General features: G+C 45.6%; 1 protein-coding gene across 9 annotated transcripts in view; it reads right to left on the minus strand.

Moving 5' to 3' along the window:
* IL10RB (interleukin 10 receptor subunit beta) overlaps positions 1-21,870 on the minus strand; it is a 49,371-nt gene that overhangs the window by 25,716 nt on the left and 1,785 nt on the right. For 3 of the 9 annotated variants that reach the window (XM_065541407.2, XM_045389271.2, XM_074034096.1), the window contains exons 2-6: positions 21,558-21,681; positions 13,982-14,139; positions 10,237-10,403; positions 6,935-7,082; positions 1,764-1,921 (exon numbers count right to left, since the gene is read on the minus strand). In XM_065541407.2, coding sequence (XP_065397479.1) covers positions 1,764-1,921; positions 6,935-7,082; positions 10,237-10,403; positions 13,982-14,139; positions 21,558-21,681 — 755 coding nt within the window. Of the gene's footprint in view, positions 1-1,763; positions 1,922-2,373; positions 2,467-6,934; positions 7,083-10,236; positions 10,404-13,981; positions 14,140-21,557; positions 21,752-21,870 lie in introns of those variants that run through there. The other 6 variants (XM_045389270.2, XM_065541405.2, XM_074034097.1 and 3 more) reach the window with 5 other exon arrangements.

Raw genomic sequence — 21,870 nt, forward strand, 5'->3', positions numbered from 1 at the left:
GTTCACGCAATTCTCCTGCCTCAGCCTCCCGAGTAGCTGGGACTATAGGTGCCCGCCACTGCGCCCGGCTAATTTTTTGTATTTTCAGTAAAGATGGGGTTTCACCATGTTAGCCAGGATGGTCTCCATCTCCTGATCTTAGGTGATCCACCCGCCTCGGTCTCCCAAAGTGCTAGGCTTACAGGCATGAGCCACTGTGCCTGGCCTTCTAAAATATTTTTTACCTGGCCCTTTAAGAAAAAGTTTGCCATACCTGGTCTAAAAGGTTCCCAGAGTGGGAGCATTTCTACCAGAGGACACGAAACAAGGGCCGATAAACTTTAAGCCACCTCCTCAGGCCAAGAGACTGGCAGGCAAGAAGAGAAGTCACCACTGTATCACAGTGGGCACCCGCCAGAGTCACTGGGCACTTCCTGGGACTCCCCTGCCTGATTTTGACAGCAAGTTGACAAGTGCAGGGGCAGGCCATTGCCTGAGATGGGCCTGGGAACCGGAGGCTCAGTCCTCTCCGGGATGAAGGCTGGGACACCCAATCAAGTCAGCAGCCCCTACAGCACAGGCTCCTCCCGGGAGAGGAGAGCGGACCCTCAGGGCCGGCAGAGGAACAGGCCAACCCACAAGCGTTCTTTTGTGGTCCTGAGACTAGCAGCAGCAATGGGGGCTGGAGTGCATTCCACTCATCTTCCTCCTCTAACCTTCCCCAGGAAATGAGATCAACTCAGATCCTGGAGGAGCTGCTTCCAGTTTATCCAAGTGGTCCCAGGGGTGACTGTAATGGATGCTGTGGTACCTTCAGGAAGGAGGTACTTGTGCTCCTAGCTCCTGTCTGCTGCTGTCTTACCCCTCACCCCAGCTTAGGGCCCCTTCCTGGGAGTAGCCCACATCCAGGGCATGGCCATTGTGGAGTTCACATGCCCATCCCTCTTGCCTCAGCTTAGGACATCTCTAAGGGGCCACCCCCACTCGAGAGGTCACATGGGATTGGCTGAGGCCTCTGTTGTGGCTGTGTGACAGTTCAACCTCTCTCTGCCTCATCTGGCTACCTTCACTCCCTTAGAGTATTATTCCCAAGGATGTTCCCCATTCAGCCTTTTGAAAGCAAATCTCTATCTCAGAGTCTGCTTCCTGGGAAATGGGACCAAAGAGAGTTCCTTTGGGTCTGGGCTTGGCATCTTCTCATTTTCAAGTGTCAGTGACTATCCAGAGTTTCATTTCTTAGGGCTTCTTCAGTCCTGTTATCATTAGCCAGTTGCATTGTTTCTTCTCCTAACCCTTTTAAAAATAGCCTTCTTAAAGACCAGGAAACACTACCCAGAGTTTCACTCTCGCATATTCTAAAACTGGAAATGTGCCTTTCCTTCCTCCCATTCTCTCCCTCTGGCGATTTGCTGGCATTTAGCCTCGAGTTTTCTTTTTTCCACACTAGGCGCTGCTTTTTCCTCTCCTGCCCTAGAACCATCACCTTTGCTCCCCAGGGACCTGGGGCTTTGGGCAGGGAAGGCTGGAGAAGGAGCGACACCCTAGGGTGTACGGAGGGCTACTGGACAAAGCTGCGCCCCTTTCCTCGGGGCTGTTCCTTGACTTCAGACTTCCCTGAAATGGTTACAAGAGAATGGAGAAGCACACAAAGACGTGTGTGTGTGTGTGTGTGTGTGTGTGTTCTCCTGGAAAACATGTTGTCTGGAATTGGGCAGCCCTAACTTGAAAGGAAAGCTCTTTCCAATCCAGGTTTTTGAATCTGCATCTCTCTCCACCCTACTTACCTCTTTCAGGTGCTGTGGAAGAGAATTCCCAGGGGAGAAGGTGTACTTTGTCTTCTTATAAATGCACCACAGCAAGGCGAAGCAGCCAAGGAGTGCCAGGCAGACCACGAAGACCGAGGCCATGAGGATGATGGCCACCATCCAGGAGGGGACCGTCTCTGCCAGGGATAATGGGTATGTTACATTCTTGTCACAGGTTGGGTCACGGTGATCCCAAGAGCATTTTAACCATCACAATCCCTGAAAATAGAGCCTGTATGTTCATCTTGGGAGATGTCTCAGAAACACAGCAACTGGTTCGAGGACCCAGAGGTTTTCGAAGAGTTTCACCCTTTTCCTATCTTCTCCAAAGTTTAGTGTCTGGAATTATTGCTGATATACATCAAAAGAATAACAAGCAAGAATTCTGATCCACTGTACCTACTGGCAGTGTAGCCACGGGCCTCTGGATATACCACTTCTGCCTTGATGGAGCAAGTGAGACTCCCCTGGACACGTGAGCCTGAGTTAAACACAGGCTCCATCTCTTCTATATTGAGAAAGACAGAAACTCTCTGAATGAAAAACTCTATCCGAACCCCTGCACTAGGCCAGGTGTGGTGGCTCATACCTGTAATCCCAGGACTCTGGGAGGCTGAGGCGGGAGGATCGCTTGAGCCCAGGAGTTTGAGACCAGTCTGGGCAACATAGTGAGACCGCTTCTCTACAACAAAATAAGTTTTTAAAAAAATTAGCTGGGTATGATGGCACACACCTGTAGTCCCAGCGATTTGAAAGGCTGCGGTGGGAGGGTCGCTTGAGCCCGGGAGGTCGAGGCTGTGACAGTGAGCTATGATTGTACCACTGCACTCCAACCTGGGCGACAGAGTGAAACCCTGCCTCAAAAACCAAAACCAAAGCCAAAACAAGCAAATGAACCCCTGCACTAAGAGACTTGGCCAAACCCCAGCATAGCTTTCAGCAGGCCAAGGCCACATACCTGGGATGATCCAACCCCCTTGAATTCCTGTCTGGAAAAATCCAAGGCTGCCTAAGGAACTGACCATTTGTTCTTCCCAGCTCCCGAGGAGAGGCCTTGACCTCTCTTTCAGAGAGCATTTATTCAAAAGGGCTTACAGTGGCGAATCCTTCCTCTGTCCCTTTGAGACTTATACGTATCTCCCACAACCCGGGGATATTTTTCTGCACGATCTGAGAGCCATTCTTTTGAAATCAGCAGGAAGGACAGGGCCTCTGTCTCCCTGTCTCTGTGGGAGGGTAGAAGCCCAGCCTTGATAAACCCAGCCTCGGTTCACACACACACAGGACCCACCCCCTCAGCTGATTTACAAGTTTTTTCACTTCCCTGATTCTGCTCAACTCCCCACGCACTCTTTCCTTCTACTCCCTCATTCTCCTTTTATTGATTTTCATTTTTGAGATAGAGTCTTGTTCTGTCGTCCAGGTTGGAGTGCAGTAGTGCGAACATGGCTCACTGCAGCCTTGACCTCCAGGGCTCAAGTGATCCTCCCACCTCAGCCTCCTGGGTAGCTGGGACTACAGATATGTGTCACCATGCCCAGCTAATTTTTAAAATATTTTATAGAGATGGGGGTTCCACTATGTTGGCCAGGCTGGTCTTGAACTCCTGGGCTCAAGCAATCCTCCTGCCTTAGCCTCCCAAAGTGCTGGGATTACAGGCATAAGCCACCACGCCCGGACCTCGTTCTCCCTTTAAAACACCTCTGAGTAAATGGAACTTGGCCCTTTTCCCTACTCCAGTCATTACGGGATAAAATGTTTTGACCGCTTTCACCAGCATCCTGCTTTGCTTATCTTTGACAGAGTCCAGGATGTCACCTGGGTTGCTCGTGGTCCCAGCTCCCCTTGTTTGGCCCCAGGTCCCTCCTCCAGATGCCCCGGCCACCTGATCTCTGTGTGCCCATCCCCTGCCAACCAGCACCGCCCTCATGAGCAGAGCATTTGGCTCTGAGAGGGGCCAAGAGAACAAACACTGCCTGTGAAGAGCATGTCATTTTAAAGGGACACAGGCATCAAAGAGCCCTGAAAGAGCAATGACCCTGGAGCTACAGCAAGTGCAGTCATCTGCCAGCACCACGTGGTGCTTGTCACAGTGCGTGGCTCACAGTGGACACTCCTTAAACGTTCAGAAGCAGTGCCTTCTGGCTCACACTTCCAGCATGTTCAACTCAAACATGTGAGTCTGCTCTTGGTGATCACAGGGCTATACGGCAGCCCCAGTCCGCACCACAGCTGAACACGTGAGGTCTCCTGGGGATGTGACATCCCAGGTCTTGCGGAAGTTCCATGTTCCTACTCATCCATCCATCCTTCCATTAATACTTCAGTAGTTCTCTCATTTGGCGCCCGGAGACTCATTCAAACAGGGATCCGTGGCCCCCACCCTGTCATTTTATTTTGAGTAATGAACCTCTGAGGCAGTGCTTGGGTCTCCTGGTGTCTCAGACTGGGGCATCTTAGCATCTTAGACAAGGACACATCTGGGTGACGGTGACATGATTCGAGGAATGCTTTTGTTCCTCACCCCAGATGGAGAGTTCCAAAAGGGGAAGGAGAGAGGACCCTGCTCTGCACGGGTTGTGAACTGTGGGAGAATCTACCAATGTACACCCTCTGTGTAAAGTTCTCTAACTTGTTTCAGATCCATCCGACCACGCCATGAGGCAGACTACTCCTTCCTGCTTTATCCAGAGACACGGTGCCTCAGTTCACCTCTGGAATTAATCTATAGGTAGTAAGTTACAGGGGACATAACCTGGGCTTAGATGAGCCTATGTTCTGGTTTATCCTTTTCATTTACTAGCATTTGGGCAAGTTACTTAACCTCCCTGTTTCAGGCTGTTTTTGCACTGCTATAAAGAAATAACTAAAACTGGATGACTGGGCATGGTGGCTCATGCCTGTAACCCCAGCATTTTGGGAGGCTGAAGTGGGTGGATCACTTGAGGTCAGGAGTTCGAGACCAGCCTGGCCAACATGGCGAAACCCCATTCCCAACTAAAAATACAAAAATTAGCTGGGCATCGTGGTGGGCGCCTATAATCCCAGCTACTCAGGAGGCTGAGGCAGTAGAATTGCTTGAACCCAGGAGGCGGAGGTTGTGCCAAGATCGTGCCACTGCACTCCAGCCTAGGCAACAGACTGAGACTCCATCCAAAAAACAAATAAACAAACAAATAACTAAAACTGGGTAATTTATAAAGAAAAGAGGTTTAATTAGCTCATGATTCTGCAGGCTGTACAGGAAGCATAGCAGGATCTGTTTCTGGGGAAGCCTCTGGAAGTTCCCAATCATGGTGGAAAGCTAAGCGGGGGCAAGAGACAGCAAGATGGCACATACTTTTATTTTTTTATTTTTTAATTTTTTTTTGAGATGGAGTCTGGCTCTGTCACCCAGGCTGGAGTGCAGTGGCGCGATCTCGGCTCACTGCAAGCTCCGCCTCCCGGGTTTACGCCATTCTCCTGCCTCAGCCTCCCGAGTAGCTAGGACTACAGGCGCCCGCCACCTCACCCAGCTAGTTTTTCGTATTTTTTAGTAGAGACGGGGTTTCACCGTGTTAGCCAGGATGGTCTCGATCTCCTGACCTCGTGATCCGCCCGTCTCGGCCTCCCAAAGTGCTGGGATTACAGGCTTGAGCCACCGCGCCCGGCCCTGGCACATCCTTTTAAACCACCAGATCTCACAGGAAGTCACTCACTATCATGAGTGAGGACAGCACCAAGAGGATGGTGCTAAGCCATTCATGAGAAATAGGCCCCCATGATCCAATCACCTCCTACCAGGCGCCACCTCCAGCACTGGGGATTACATTTCAACATGAGATCTGGATGAGGGCAACATCCAAACTATATCACTCTCTGAACCTCATGTTCTAGTTTGTAAAATGGGAGAAGATCCTTCTAACGCTCTCATTGAAAACTTGTGGGATTTAAATGGGATAGGTGTGTTTTAAGAAAAAATGAAAATGGTGTTTGATGAAAGCAGGTTTTCAATGGCTCATATTTTTCCTTTTGTTTTGTAAAATGTTTGGATTTTGTCAGTTCATGGGTGATTATTGGTATTTGCAAGGTATTTGAAATGGTTTTTTTTTTTTTTTTTGAGGCAGGGTCTCACTCTTGTTGCTTAGGCTGGAGTGCAGTGGCACGATCTCAGCTCACTGCAGCCTCCACTTCCTGGATTCAAACAATTTGCCTGCCTCAGCCTCCCAAGTAGCTGGGATTACAGGTGTATGCCACCACACCCAGCTAATTTTTGCATTTTTAGTAGAGATGGGGTTTTGCCATGTTGGCCAGGCTGGTCTCGAACTCCTGACCTCAGGTGATCCGCCTGCCTCGGCCTCTCAAAGTGTTGGGATTACAGGCGTGAGCCACCACGTCCGGCAGACATGTTTTTCTTTTTTATCAAACTGCATGCTGCATGCCATGTTTCATCCGTCCATTGTCCGAGCTTGCTGAACCCTTCACCAACATCTTTAAATTATAAGAAGACCTGCTGTTTGTATGCAGACACCCGGGCCACAGTTTTCACCAACATGCAACTGCAATGTGTCTGCACATAAATATTCTGTGTTTAGGCCCATGGGAACCTTCTCTCTTTCCTTCTCCCGTTCCTTCCCCCAGGCTAGAAGTGGTCCATATGGTGTGAAGGACTGTGCTGACGTCCTGGTTCCCTGCAAACAAGGGGCCCTGAATCAGGCAGCACTGGCTGAGGATGGTGGTCAGATTTCCTGACACTTGCTTCCCATCACGTGTCGGCAGGGGCTGGAGATGTGCCTCCTGGGAAGGAAAGAGCTCTGGGGTATGTGACAGGGCTCGAGCTCTGTTGGTGGTCTTGGGAGGACTGATGGGCCTTGCTTTAGGGAGCCCGGGATGGCAGAATAAGTACTGCCAAGGAGGGCCCATGGAGGCAGGCCTGGCTCCACGGGACAGAAAAGGTTTCTAGCAACTCCTTTGATCTGAGTGGATGAGCTGCCTCAGAAGCGGGCGTGGTCTCCTTCCCAGCATGAAGCTGATGAGTCAGGGCTGAGAGACAATGTCAGGGTGATAGATTTCTGAACTGAGCTGGCGTTTCAGTTGGATGCAATCATGTCTAGGGCAGGTGTCTACAAAGCTGCTTAGGATGCTTAGCGGAGGCACATCTCAGGACTCACCGTCACTGGTTGTTTTCTCACAGACAGGCTCACTCCATTCCCCAGTTTTGTTCCGATCAGGAAGAAACCCTTGAACTTGAACACAATAAGTTGTCCATGGCTCCAGGTTTCTGAGGACCTCAAAGTCATACTGAGGAGTAATTTGAAACTAGTAATGGAGACAAAAATAAGAACATGACTAAGCAGTGAACGGACACCACTTTTTTTTTTTCTTTTTCACATTTACCAGTTATAATAGCTGTTTTAGACTTAAAATACGAAGGAGCAGGTAGCAGGTACTCTTCTCAGTTTAGGGACCCTGAGGCCACTCAAGGGTACATCAAAGACTGACGGTGATGCCCACAAACCATCTCGGTTCCTGAATTCTCTAGCTTAAATGACACACAAGCTATCACTTCTTTTTTAAAAAAGATAAAGCAGGCCGGGTGTGTTGGCTCATGCCTGTAATCACAGCACTTTGGGAGAGAGAGGAGTTTAAGACCAGCCTAGCCAGCATGGCAAAACCCCATCTCTACTAAAGATGCAAAAAATTATCTGGGCATGGTGGCGTACGAGAATTGCTTGAACTTGGGAGGTGGAAGTTGCAGTGAGCCAGGATCATGCCACACTGCACTCCAGTCTGGGTAACAGAGCGAGACTCTGTCTCAGAAATAAATAAATAAATAAGATAAACCAGTCTTTTAAATATTATTATTATTATTTTTTGAGACAGAGTTTCACTCTTGTCATCCAGGCTGGAGTGCAGTGGCGCTATCGTGGCTCACTGCAACCTCTGCACCCAGGCTCAAGCAATTCTCCTGCCCCAGCCTCCCAAGTAGGCTGAGAATACAGGTGCTCACCACCACACCCAGCTATTTTTTTTTTTTTTTTGTATTTTTGTAAAGATGGGGTTTTGCCATGTTGGCCAGGCTTGTCTTGAACTCCTGACCTCAGGTGACCTGCCCACTTTGGCCTCCCAAAGTGCTGGGATTACAGGTGTGAGCCACCGCACTCAGCTGCAATTGGTTATTTCTCTTTTGGGGTTGGGGTTGTTGACAGCATGCCTATATTCCTTCATTGCATGAGGAGCTAAGCCCATGGAGGTCAATAATTGGATTAGACTCATGGAATATATGAAGAAAATGGTTTAACTTCTAATAAGTAAATTAAAAGACAAAAGCAAATCAAAGCAACAACTGAAAAAAATGGCGACTTGCAGTCCCAGAAGTCCAGTGCCTCTCAAACCTTACAATGCGAATTTTTTTCAAAGATTAAACTCAGAGGCAAGCAGGTAAGGTGGTGGCATAGCAGTATGCCACCCCACTGGGGCTTCTCCTGCCCTTTCACATCTGGGCAACTTCTGGTTTTATCTTCTCACTTTCTCCCAACAGGAAGAAAGAATTCCCAAAAGCGCTTCATGCTGTGAGTTTAGGGACCTAGTCTGGCACCGCCTCAGGAATCTCTGCATTCTAGAGGGGAACCATATAAGCCTGTATTGATACAAAAATTAGCCGGGTGTGGTGGCAGGTACCTGTAATCGCAGCTACTTGGGAGGCTGAGGCAGGAGAATCGCTTGAACCCAGGAGGCGGAGGTTGCAGTGAGCTGAGATTGCACCACTGCTTTCCAACCTGGGCAATGACAGAGTGTGACTCCACCTCAAACCCCCTCCCCCCCAAAAAAAACCTGTATTGGTGGCATGACAGGCACCTGTGAGAGTAGCAGTACAGCAGGCAGCTTTTCCACACTTGGTAAGTCACACTGAAGGCTGCCACACATCTGGCCAAAGGGAGAGGACAAATGTGTAACCAGCTGCCCGTGTTGTGGGCATGTGTGAGAAAAAAAGCTAAACAGTAAGTGGAGTTTGCATTCACATTGCCTCAGGAGGCACCTGACCCTGCTTACTGTGAAACCAGATCCTTAATTGAGGTCTGTTGCTAGCTCCCGGACGGGCAGGATCTGCTTTTATCTTTATACCCTAGGGCTTAGCAGAGATGCCTGCATTTGATCAGTGATTGTGAGTATCAGAATTCATATGAAACGAAACTGTCAATATGATAGGACTCAGAGGTGGAGGCTTTCGGAAGTGATTAAATAAGGAGGGCAGAGCCTTCCTGAATGCCACTGGTGACCTTAGAAGAGAGCAGTAAGGGAGCTGTTTACATCCTTGCCCTTTGCCTTCCACCATCTAGAAGGCAGAGCACACCGGTGCTCACCAGACACCGAATCTGCTGGTGCCTTGATCTTGGACTTCCCAGCCTGCAGAACTGTGAGAAATAAATTTCTATTGTTTATAAGTTACCCAGTCTGTGGTATTTTGTTGTGGCAGCAGGAATGGACTAAGAAACTGCATCATTTAATGGAACATTTTTTGGGGAAAAAAATTAACTTGAGATTTTTTGGGCTATGCAGTGTTGTGTATATAAATTTACATCATTCCTAAGATAATAAACATGGGTGATCCCTTCTTCCCACTTTGAGAATTAAGTGGTAAAATCAACATTTAATGTGGAAGAGATAAGCTATATGTAATATGACATATATAACCATATATATCAGTTTAGGACCATGAATGGCACTCAGCTCAGAAGCATTAGGTATCAGAATAAACCTTCACCAAGGATGAATAAAAATTACCTTAACATGTCTAGCAAAGAGGAAGGAAACCTCACGCACTGATGTACTGACCATATATACATCATTCTAGGCAATGGGATGAGTTTATATTTTCTATTATTTCATTAAATTCCCCAACAATCTTATGAAGTAGGTGATTATCCTTGTTTTATTAATAAAGTAAGTTACTGTGCCCATTTTGCATACTTGAGGAGGCTGGGGTCAAGAATGCGACCAATGGCACATGGTGGCAGGGGTGATATTCCGATCAGATCTTTTGACTCCAAGCCCATGTTTTTAAAGGAATTGTCCCCTGAAGAATAGAGCAACAAGGGGCTGTCTTGACCATGAACGTCCCTGATTTGTGGTGTGTGTGGGACACAGGGGTTGATGTCATGAGACAGTTGTCAATTTGCTGATCACCTAATTCACCCAGCTCCAAGTTTCCTCAGCCAACTCTGATTCAACTGTGCCTTCCCCTGCAACTGCCCTTCAGGGAGGGAAAGGTCTGCTGTCACTGTGCAGACTTTGTCCTGAAAGTCTGCTCTACACATATCCCTTGGGAGTCTGGGAAGCTTGAGCCAGAGACCCCTTAGTCTGGGAAGCTCTTGGTTTACAGAGGACCAGTCCATAAGGTGCTGCCACCTTGCAAGATTCTGCAAAGAACATGAAAGCCTACTATCTCTGAAATGCAATTAGCCAAGCTTACCTTTTCATCAGTACCATTTTTCCAATATTGCACATTATAAGTCCATGAATTATACACATTCTTCATAGTCCAAGTTTCGTATTCATTTTCAATTTTAGGGGCTAAGAAACGCATATGTAAAGAATCAGCAAGTACTTCTACTTGCATTCCAGGGGGTCCAATAATGGCTAAGCATAAGAACAAGCAAAATGACAATCAAAAACCACATTTTAAAAACTTCAATATTAATTTTTCATAACCATGCAGAACAATTAGTCCATGGAAGTACACTGCTTTGATATACCATTGTCATGACATTGATTGACATGGCTAAGGAGGATAGTTGGATTTAGTTGCTTTTAAAAAATCTGATAATCTTTGTCTTTATTAATGAAGTTTAGTCCACTTATGTTTATTGTGGTTTCTGATACATTTGGAATTATTCCAGCTGTATTATTTTGTATTTTCTATAATAATTTCTTTTTACATTTCTATTTTATGTTTTTGGTGTCTTCTCCTCCTCTCTCTTTTTCCTGCTTTTTGTTGGCTTAAATTTTATTTTCTTTGTTAGGATGGAAGCTACAGATGGCATCTCTATTATTTTTAGTGGCCACCTTTACATGTTTAACATATATAATTAACCATATATATTTCCAACAAAGTCTAAAGCTGTTTCCCTTCTGAATGCTCTTTTTTTTTTTTTTTTTTTGAGACGGAGTCTTGCTCTGTTGCCCAGGCTGGAGTGCAGTGGCCGGATCTCAGCTCACTGCAAGCTCTGCCTTCCAGGTTCACGCCATTCTCCTGCCTCAGCCTCCCGAGTAGCTGGGACTACAGGCGCCCGCCATCACACCCGGCTAGTTTTTTGTATTTTTTTTAGTAAAGACGGGGTTTCACTGTGTTAGCCAAGATGGTCTCGATCTCCTGACCTCGTGATCCGCCCGTCTCGGCCTCCCAAAGTGCTGGGATTATAGGCTTGAGCCACCTCGCCCAGCCCTGAATGCACTTTTACTAGATATTCATGTGGCTGGCTCCTTCACTTCGTTTGGGTCTTTGTTCAAATGCTATTTCCTCAGAGAAACTGGATCTTACCATTCTATGCAGAAGCGCAGCTCCCATTACTTTCTGTCCTATTACCTTGCTTCAGTCTTCTTGAGAACCACAGTCACTACCTATCATATAATATGTATCTATCTATTTATCATCTGTATTCCTGATTAGCACATATATGCTCCATGAGGGCAAGGATTTTGTCTCGTTCATTGTTGTAGCTTCAGTGCTCCGAATGCAGCTGTTACACAGATGTGCTCAATAATAACTATAGAATGGTTCATAAATGGTTCCGGGCAATCATGGTGTTTGAGTTATGTCCTGTATTCTTCTTTGGTTGCTGTTACTTTTTCAGGGCTGTTAATGGACCTGCTTCTACCATTCTAAAGTGCTCGTCTGAAAACCAGACAAGAAAACTTGTTGGGAAACTTTGCCAAAGCAAGTATAAATAGGTTATGCATGATGGCTGGAAGCACTTTCCTATAACTAAAATGTATAGACTTCAAGAAGCAAATCTCCAATATTGGGTAGTAGTTGCTAAGAGCACAGATACAAGAGCTTGGGTCTGAATCCTGGCTCAGCCACTCATGACCTGTATGACCTTTTGACAACCTGCTTAACTGTGTTGTACCTAGGTTCTAAAGGGAACTTCCATGGATGGGAGCTAACAGAATTTGGGACAAGTTAGGACATGTAAGCCAGTTAGCAATTATAGGAGCAAAAACTTGTACTTTTAACTACTGTGAAACTGACTTTTCTGTTCATCTTTTCTTTGTTTTTGTAAATGTACCGTTAGAAAAGAGAATCTACTGTAATCCCAGCACTTTGGGAGGCCGAGACGGGCAGATCACTAGGTCAGGAGATCGAGACCATCCTGGCTAACACGGTGAAACCCCGTCTTTACTAAAAAATACAAAAAAACTAGCCGGGCGAGGTGGCGGGTGCCTGTAGTCCCGGCTACTCGGGAGGCTGAGGCAGGAGAATGGCGGGAACCCGGGAGGTGGAGCTTGCAGTGAGCTGAGATCCGGCCATTGCACTCCAGCCTGGGCGACAGAGCCAGACTCCGTCTCAAAAGAAAAAAAATAAAATAAAAAAGAAAAAATAATCTAACTTTGATAATTTAAGGTTCCAAAAGTAAGACGTTTTTACCCAGGCTTGGGATGGAATTGAGGGAGGGAAGAAAGGCATCCTAGCCCTCATTCTCTATCAGGGAGGATATAATTGTAGGGGTCATGGGGGTCCAGAGCAGGGACTGGCATGAAGAACCTCCCCATATAGAGACAGTTCTTTTTTTGAGACAAGACCTCACTCTGGTCACCCAGGCTGCTGCAGTGCAGTGGTGTGATAATGGCTCACTGCAGCCTTGACTTCCCAGGCTCAGGTGACTCTCCCACCTCAGCCTCCCAAGTAGCTGGGACCACAAGCACACTTCACTATGCCTGGCTATTTTTCTTTCTTTTTTTTTTGTAGAGGCAGGGTTTCCCCATGTTGCCCAGGCTGGTCTTAAATTCCTAGGCTTAAGGCCAAGCGTGGTGGTTCACTCCTGTAATCCCAGCACTTTGGGAGGCTGAGGCCGGTGGGATCACTTAAGGTCAGGAGTTCAAGACCAGCCTGGCCAACATGGTGAGACCCTGTCTCTACTAAAAATACAAAAAAATGTAGCTGGGCATGGTGGCAGGCACTTGAAGTCCCAGTTAGTCAGGAGGCTGAGGCACAAGAATCACTTGAACCCTGGAGGCAGAGTTTGCAGTGATCTGAGATTGAGCCACTGCACTTCAGCCTGGGTGTCAGAGCAAGACTTTGTATCAGAAAAAAAAAAAAAAAAGAAAGAAAGAAAAGAAGAAAATTCCTGGGCTCAAGTGATCCACCATCTCAGCCTCCCAAAGTGTTGGGATTAGGAGATGTGAGCCGCCGTGCCTGGCCAGAAACAATTCTTTTAGTGCTTTTCTCTGTGTGAGTTTTGAAGGGCTGTATGTGAATTTTGTGAATCAGGTTTTTAACCTCTAATCTTCTTTACTCTCTCAATTGCTAATACATGGTTTAATTAGTTTTTAATTCCTGATATTCTAAATATGCTCATCTCATATTTAGGGGCTCTGGTGGTCACCATGACCCTCCAAATCTAACCTGGGAACAATTTTTTTTTTTGAGACCAAGTCTCGCTCTGTTGCCCAGGCTGGAGTGCAGTGGCGTGATCTAGGCTCACTGCAATCTCCGCCTAACCTGGGAACAATTTTTGATGCTGACCAACCAGTCTGATCCAACCCACCTGCCATCAGCTCTGTCCCTCCCTGTCCTTCGCTCTGGGCAAGTTGGCTGTCTGCATCAGATTTTCCATCTCTACACCTGCCTTCATTCTTTTGCCTATCATGTTATATTTCTTTAAGTCATAATTCCATACTGACTTTCTTCCAGAAAATTCACCACAAGAATCCTTCCAGAACTTCTTAACAGCACGGGCCCAACATATGCACATCCTTGAGGCACTGAAGGTGTTAGATTTATATTTAATCGCTGCATTGATGATATGCCCATCTTTTTCTGTCTCTCCCATGAATTTCTTAGGGATACAACTCTCTTTATTATATTCCTTAAGCTCCTTGTGCAAGGGCATCCATTTGTGGGCCCTCAGAGAATTCTTGTTGATGGACCAACCAATGTGGAAAAAAACAAGGCAAGATGATGACATTACAAAAAAAGGGAAAACAAAATGGCTTACTGTCATCCACAGGACAGAAGGTGATGTTTACCCAGTCTGAATGCTCATCTGCAAATTCAGCCCTGACTCTCAAGGTGTGGTCACCATACTTGGAAAGACTTGAGAAATCACATTCCGTCAAGGTAGTACTCGTGCATTTATCTTGGAATATCCTATAACTACACAATCAAAAAGATAGGTCAATCAGGAGAGTTCTAGCTTCAGTCTCCCTGAGGCTGACTGGTACTTAATTTGGAGGTTGCGCGGGGGTTGGGGGGAGGGTGCGGGAGTGGAAACTGTGTTAAACATAGAAATAGGTGTCTTCAAAACAGAATTTCTCAGAGACTTGAACATCCTAATGACTACATGCCTCTCCAAGGGGTTGAGTATTCAGCATATTTGACCAAGACAGCTTCCTTCCTCGATTATGTATTTTTGAAAGCAGGGGCATGTGATTTATGAGACACCGAATAAAGATTTACCAAAATAAAGATATTACAATGATTTTCAATAAAGTCATGCATAATGACATTTCAGTAGATGACAGACCACATATACAATGATGGTGCCCTAAGATGATAATACTGTATTTTTACTGTACCTTTTCTATGTTTAAATACATTGAGATGTACCCATACCTCGTTTTATTGTGATTTGCTTTATTGTACTTCACAGATGGGGCATTTTACAAATTGAAGGTCTGCGGCAACCCTGCACTGAGCAAGTCCACTGGTGCCATTTTCCCAACAATACATGCTCACTTCATGTCTCTAAGTCAAATTTTGCTAATTCTCACAATATTTCAAACCTTTGCATCATTATTATATCTGTTATGGTGATCTGTGATCAGTGATCTTTGATGTTACTGTTGTAATTGTTTTGGGGACCATGAACCACACCTATATAAGTGAAATTAATCAATAGATGTTGTGTGTGTCCTGACTTCTCCACCCACTGGCCACTCCCCTGCCTCTCTCCTTCTCCTTGGGCCTTCCTATTCCAAAAGCTGCAAATGATTAAGCTTAGTGAGGAAGGCACATTGAAGGCCACAACAGGCCTCTTGGGCCAGTTAGCCAAGTTGTGAATACAAAGGAAAAGTTGTTGAAGGAAGTTTAAAGTGCTACTCCAGTGAACACATTAATGAGAAGAAAGCAAAACAGCCTTATTGATAAAATGGAGAAAGTCTCAGTAGTCTGGATAGAAGATCAAACCAGCCACACCATTCCCTTAAGCCAAAGTCTAATCCAGAGCAAGACCCTGACACTCCAATTCTGTGAAGGCTGAAAAAGGTGAGAAGCTGCAGAAGAAAAGTTGGGGCTGGACACGGTGGCTCACACCTGTAATCCCAGCACTTTGGGAAGCCAAGGCAGGCAGATCATAAGGTCAGGAGTTCGAGACCAGCCTGACCAACATGGTGAAACCCCGTCTCTACTAAAAATACAAAAAAATTAGCCAGGCGTGATGGCACACTCCTGTAATCCCAGCTACCCAGGAGGCTGAGGCAGGAGAATCACTTGAACCTGGGAGGCAGAGGTTGCAGTGAGACGAGATTGTGCCACTGTATTCCAGCTTGGGCAACAGAGCAAGACTCTGTTTCAAAAAAAAAAAAAAAAAAAAAAGAAAAGTTGGAAGTTAGCAGAGGTTGGTTCATAAGGTTTAAAGACAGAAGTCATCTCCATAACATAAAAGTGCAAGGTGAAGCGGCAAATGCTGATGTAAAAGCTGCAGCAAGTTATCCAGAAGATCTAGCTAAAATCTAGCTAAAATGATGAAGGTGGCTACTCTAAAAAACAGATTTTTAATGTAGATGGAACAACCTTCTATTAAGATATCATCCAGGACTTTCATAGCTACAGAGGAGAAGTCAATGGCTAGCTTCAAAGCTTCAAAGAACAGGCTGACTCTTGTTAAGGGCTAATGTAGCTGGTGACTTTTAAGTTGAAGCCAACACTGGATTACCGTTTTGAAAATTTGAGAGCTCTTAAGAATTATGCTAAATCTACTCTGCCTGTGCTCTACAAATGGAACAACAAAGCCTGGAGGACAGCACATCTGTTTACAGCATGGTTTACTGAATATTTTAAGCCCAGTATTAAGACCTACTGCTCAGGATAAAAAGTTTTCTCTCAAAATATTACCTCTCATTGACAACGTACCTGGTTCCCCAAGAGCTCTGATGGAAATTTAAAAGGAGATGAATGCTGTTTTCGTGCCTGCTAACACAACATCCATTCTGCAGCCCATGGATCAAGGAGTCATTTCGACTTTCAAGTCTTATTATTTAAGAAATATATTTGGAAGCCAGGCACAGTGGCTCATGCCTGTAATCCCAGCACTTTGGGAGGCCAAGGCAGGCAAATCATTTGAGGTCAGGAGTTCAAGACCAGTCTAGCCAACATGGTGAAACCCTGACTCTACTAAAAAAAAAATAACAAAAATTAGCCAGGTGTGGTGGCACTACTTGGGAGGCTGAGGCAGGAGAATCACTTGAACCTGGGAGGTGGAGGCAGCAGTGATCTGAGATCATGCCGCTGCACTTCAGCCGGGGCAACAGAGTGAGACTCCATCTTAAAAAATAAAGTAAAATAAAATAAAATAAAGAAATATATTTCATAAAGTTATAGCTGCCATAGATAGTGATTTCTCTGATGGATCTGGGCAAGGTAAATTGAAAACCTCCAGAAAGGATTCACCATTCAAAATGCCATTAAGAACATTGGTGATTCATAGGAGGAGGTCAAAATATAATATTAACAGGAGCTTGGAAGAAGCTGATTCCAACCCTCATAGATTACTTTAAGGGGTTCAAGACTTCAGTGGAGGAACTTAACTGCAGATGTGGTGGAAAGAGCAACATAACTAGAATTATTAGAAGCAGAACCTGAAGATGCGACTGAATTGCTCCAATCTCATGATAAAACTTGAACAGATGAAGAGTTGTTTCTAATGAATGAGCAAAGAAAGTGGTTTCTTGAGATGGAATTTATTCCAGTGAAGATGCTATGAACATTGTAGAAATGACAAAAAAGGATTTAGAATATTACATAAACTTAGTTGATAGAGCATAGCAGGGTTTGAAAGGATTCTAATTTTGAAAGAAATTCTTCTGTGGGTAAAATGCTACCAAACAGCATCTCATGCTACAGAGAAATCTGTCGTGAAAGGAAGAGTTAATTGATGCAGCAAACTTCATTGTCATCTTATTTCAAGAAATTGCCACAGTCGCTGCAACTCAGCAACCACTACCCTGATCGGTCAGCAGCCATCCATATCAAGGCAAGATGCTCCACCTGCAAAAGGATTATGACTTGCTGAAGGCTCTGATGATTGCCAGCATTTTTCAGCAAGTATTTAAAAATTAATCTGTGCACATTTTTTTAGACATAATGCTATCGCACACTTAATGGACTACAGTATAAACATAGTTTTTATATGCACTAGGAAACAAAAAAATTCATATGACTTGCTCTATTGTGGTTTTAACTTTATTATGGTAGTCTGGAACCAAAACTGCCTTAACTCTGTGGTATGCCTGTATACAAATACCATTGTGTTACGATTGCCTACAGTACTCCGTACAGTAACATGCTGTACAGGTTTACAGCCTGGGGTAATAGGCTAAACCACATAGCTTAGGTGTATACTAGGCTACACCGTCTAGGTTTGTGCAAGTACACTGTATGATGTTCACACAACAAAACTGTCTAATGATGCACTTCTCAGAATGTACCCCAGTTGTTAAGTGACCCATGACTGTCCGACCTATAAATTACTGTCATTGCAATTACTCTGGAAAAATTAAAAAAACAATTTATCAGTCTCAATCAGAACACCAGCCCCGGCCACAACCACTAAAGGGAGCATGACAGAAAGTGAAGTGGAAGAAGAGATGACATTTGGAAATGCCTGTTGGATGCTAGGGAAATACAATCTCTTGAATCTAAGCTTGCAACAGCCGAGGAGGTATAATTGGCTGCACAGGATCAAAGGAAGCCCAGGCTCTCATCCTGCAAAAAGTGAGGAGTTGGGCGGGCTCATAGCTCATGCCTGTAATCCCAGCACTCTGGGAGGCCGAGGCAGAGGATTGCCTGAGCCCAGGAGTTTGAGAACTGCCTGGACAATATGGTGAGTCCTTGTCTCTATAAAAAATCAAGAAATTATTTGGGTGTGGTGGCATGCACCTGTAGTCCTAGCTACTTAGTAGGCTAAGGAGGGAAGCTCGCTTGAGCCTGGGCGGTAGAGGCTGCAGTGAGCCGTGATCGCACCACTGCACTCCAGCCTGGGCAACAGAGTGAGACGGTCTCAAAAAATTTAATTTAATTTAATTTAAAAATTTATAAAATAAAATTAAAAAGTGAGGAGTTATCTGATTGGTCCCCCAAGGTATCTTCTGGTGCCAAAACCAATTTGGTTACTCCCAGAAGTGATGATGAAAGTGATGGTGACAAAAATAGCAACAGCCAACATTTGTTAAGTACACAGGGGTCAGGAGTGGAGAGTCTAAGAAATCTGCCCAACTGAACTCAGATCTGTTTGACTTCATAGTCTAAGGTAGCACACCACACCTTACAGCATTCTTAGTGATACCTAGAACAATCCCTTGCAAAAAGTAGGTAGAGATCATTGGGATCATGCTATTTTTCACTTAATATACCACAAATATTTGTCAATCAATCATTTCTTCACGGCTGCTTAACATCCCATCATTTGGAAAATCCAGCGGTTGTTTCATTAATGGGGTTTTCTCACATGTGGCCATATTTTTTTTCCCTCCCTCTCTTTTTTCTTCCCTCCCGCCTTCCTTCTTTCCAACTCAAGTCCGGCTAATTAAAAAAAAAAAATTGTAGAGACAAGGGACTCTTATGTTGCACAGGCTGGTCTTGAACTCCTGGCCTCAAGTGATCATCCTACCTTGGCCCCCCAAAGCACTGGGATTACTGGTATGAGCCACCACGCCTGACCCATTTCCTTCTTTTAAACTAATGCATCAACTGTCCAGCATGTGCAGCATTTCAAAAGTTGTTTTGCAATAACTTCTTTTTCACTAGGTTTTTTTTTTTTTTTTTTTTTTTTTTTTTAATTTTTTGAGATGGAGTCTCACTCTGTTGCCCAGGCTGGAGTGCAATGGCACAATCTCGGCTTGCTGCAAACTGTGTCTCCTGGGTTCAAGTGATTCTCCTGCCTCAGCCTCCCAAGTAGCTGGGATTGCAGGTATGCACCACCATGCCCAGCTAATTTTGTATTTTTAGTAGAGATGGGGTTTTGCCATGTTGGTAACGCTGGTCTCGAACTCCTGACCTCAGGTGATCCACCCACCTCAGTCTCCCAAAGTGCTGGGCCTTCACTAGGCAGAGGCTGCAGTGAGCAGGGGTCGCGCCACTGCACTCCAGCCTTGGTGACACAGTGAGACCCAGTCTCAAAGGAAAAAAAAAAGGCCAGGTGCGGTGGCTCACACCTGTAATCCCAGCACTTTGGGAGGCCAAGGCAGGTGGATCATGAGGTCAGGAGATCGAGACCATCCTGGCTAACACGGTGAAACCCCATCTCTACCAAAAATACAAAAAATTAGCCAGGCATGGTGGCGGGCGCCTGTAGTCCCAGCTACTCGGCAGGCTGAGGCAGGAGAATGGTGTGAACCTGGGAGGTGGAGCTTGTAGCGAGCCCAGATTGCGCCAGTACACTCCAGCCTGGGCGACAGAGCGAGACTCTGTCTCGAAAAAAAAAAAAAAGGAAAAGAAGAAAACCCAAACAAACCCAAAAGCACAGCATAGAACAAAAAAATAAATAAATAAATAAACTACAGGGGAGACAGACAGAGAAGAAAGTTAATTTTCCACAGTAAAATCTCTTGGCTATCCAGACTGAGTAGAGAAAGCACAGAAAGCTAGTGAGAAAGCCAATCAGTGTTCGAAAATGCACATCAGGAAAAAATCAATTTAGAATATGCCCTCCTTCAATCCTTGGGACAGTTGACAGTACTGGACTATGGGCTGTAAATCAGATACAAGTATTGCATGAATGTAAAAGTTCCTGAGCTTCTCACTGTACTATGTGATGTAAGAGATGATCCTTGTTCTTGTGAAATACACACTGAAATATTACAGCACAAAGGGCATGAGAGAGAAAGAGGAAGGGAGAGAATGTGACCAACATTAAAAATTGGTGAATCTGGGCCCGGCATAGTGGCTCATGCCTGTAATCCCAGCACTTTGGGAGGCCGAGGCGGGCGGATCACGAGGTCAGGAGATCAAGGCTGGCTAACTCGGTGAAACCCCGTCTCTACTAAAAATACAAAAAATTAGCCGGGTGTGGTGGCGGACAACTATAGTCCCAGCTACTCGGGAGGCTGAGGCAGGAGAATGGCATGAACCCGGGAGGCGGAGCTTGCAGAGAGCCAAGATCACACCACTGCACTCCAGCCTGGGCGACAGAGACTCCATCTCAAAAAAAAAAAAAAAAAAAAAAAAAAAGGTGAATCTGGTTGTAGGCTATCTGGAAATTCTTTGTATTCTACTTAAAATTTTGAAATGTTCTGTAAGTCTGGAATTATTTGGAACTACAAGTTAAAAAACAAAAGCCAGCAACGCATAGACAAGGACTATCTTATTCATCTTTCTTCTACTTCTTCTCTGATGTAGCAGACCTTGGGGATTTTTGTGAAATGACAGCTGGATCTGGGACCAAATATCCTCCTGCCTCATTGAAGGACTTGTCTATCTTCGTATGTTTCTGAGTCACATAGAAAGCAGGTGTGTTGGCTTGTCAGCCTTGGGCCTCCTGCTGCTGTTTGCGCCTGGCCTAAAGGTGTGTCACCTGCAGTCCAGCATGTGGCGTATGGTGGCAGGCTGCCAAGGGAGTGCTGGCACTGACTTCCTTTGCCAGGCATAGGGAAACACTGATAGGCAGGAGAGGTAGAGGGTGTTCAGATCGCTGCTGAGATGACCGTCTAGGGTGACACTCACTCTTACTTCACGGCGCCTGCTGTTGTCAGAGAATGGGGCTTTTAACAGTCAGTAGCTGTCTTACTTTTAATTTCAGGACGAAACCACGGAGAAACTGAGTGCTCATTATGCAAATTATGTGCATCGCACAGCACTGAGGCATGATGCTATAATCCGTCGGGGAACAGGTGATATATGGTAGCAAGGGGCTTCCTGACTGCTTTGCATATCTCAGTTTCTTGGGTAGCATCCACTCAACATTGTTGACTTCTAGCAATACTACTCATACCTGGAGATGACAGCAGTGGTATTTTTCTTTTAAAATATATCAACTGTGACAAACAGGCTAGGATCTGCACAGCATGAGGTTACCACTATGGCTGACTCTATCTACATACACATAACATGTCTATATCTGCCAGCAGCCCTGTGATCAACATTCAAATCACCAACCATCACAACCACAAAACCTAAAAGAGGAAAGGTGGCCACCAGAATTTCCCAGACAGGAAAAAGCTGGCAGGGAGGCTCCCTGAGGGCTGTCACAGTCACATGGTGACCGTAGTCAGACTCCCTTCCTCCTGTGGCCCAGCCCAGTAACCAGCCCAGGGCCGACTCCTCTGGTGCGTTCCTGCCAATAGTGAGGCCAGACCCACCTTAGGTACTGAGCTGTGAAAGTCAGGTTCCGTTTGGCAAAAGCAGGTGACTCCCACTGTAGAATGTTCTTGAAATTAACAGAATTCATTCTGACATTTTCAGGAGGTGGTACCATTCCTAATGCTATGAAAATATGAGAAAAACATTTACAACCTTTTTCCTCAAAACAGATGCCCATGAAAAGCCCACATCCCGCACTTGGTTCTCTTCTATGGTGAGGGAGGGAGAGAGAGACAGGTTGGCTGTGCTGAGGAGTCTAGATTTTCTTTGAACAGCCATGAGGAGAAATTTCTGGAGAGGCAGGAGTAAAGT

This window comes from Macaca fascicularis, chromosome 3 (assembly GCF_037993035.2).
Source record: "Macaca fascicularis isolate 582-1 chromosome 3, T2T-MFA8v1.1".
NCBI classification, from domain to species: domain Eukaryota; kingdom Metazoa; phylum Chordata; class Mammalia; order Primates; family Cercopithecidae; genus Macaca; species Macaca fascicularis.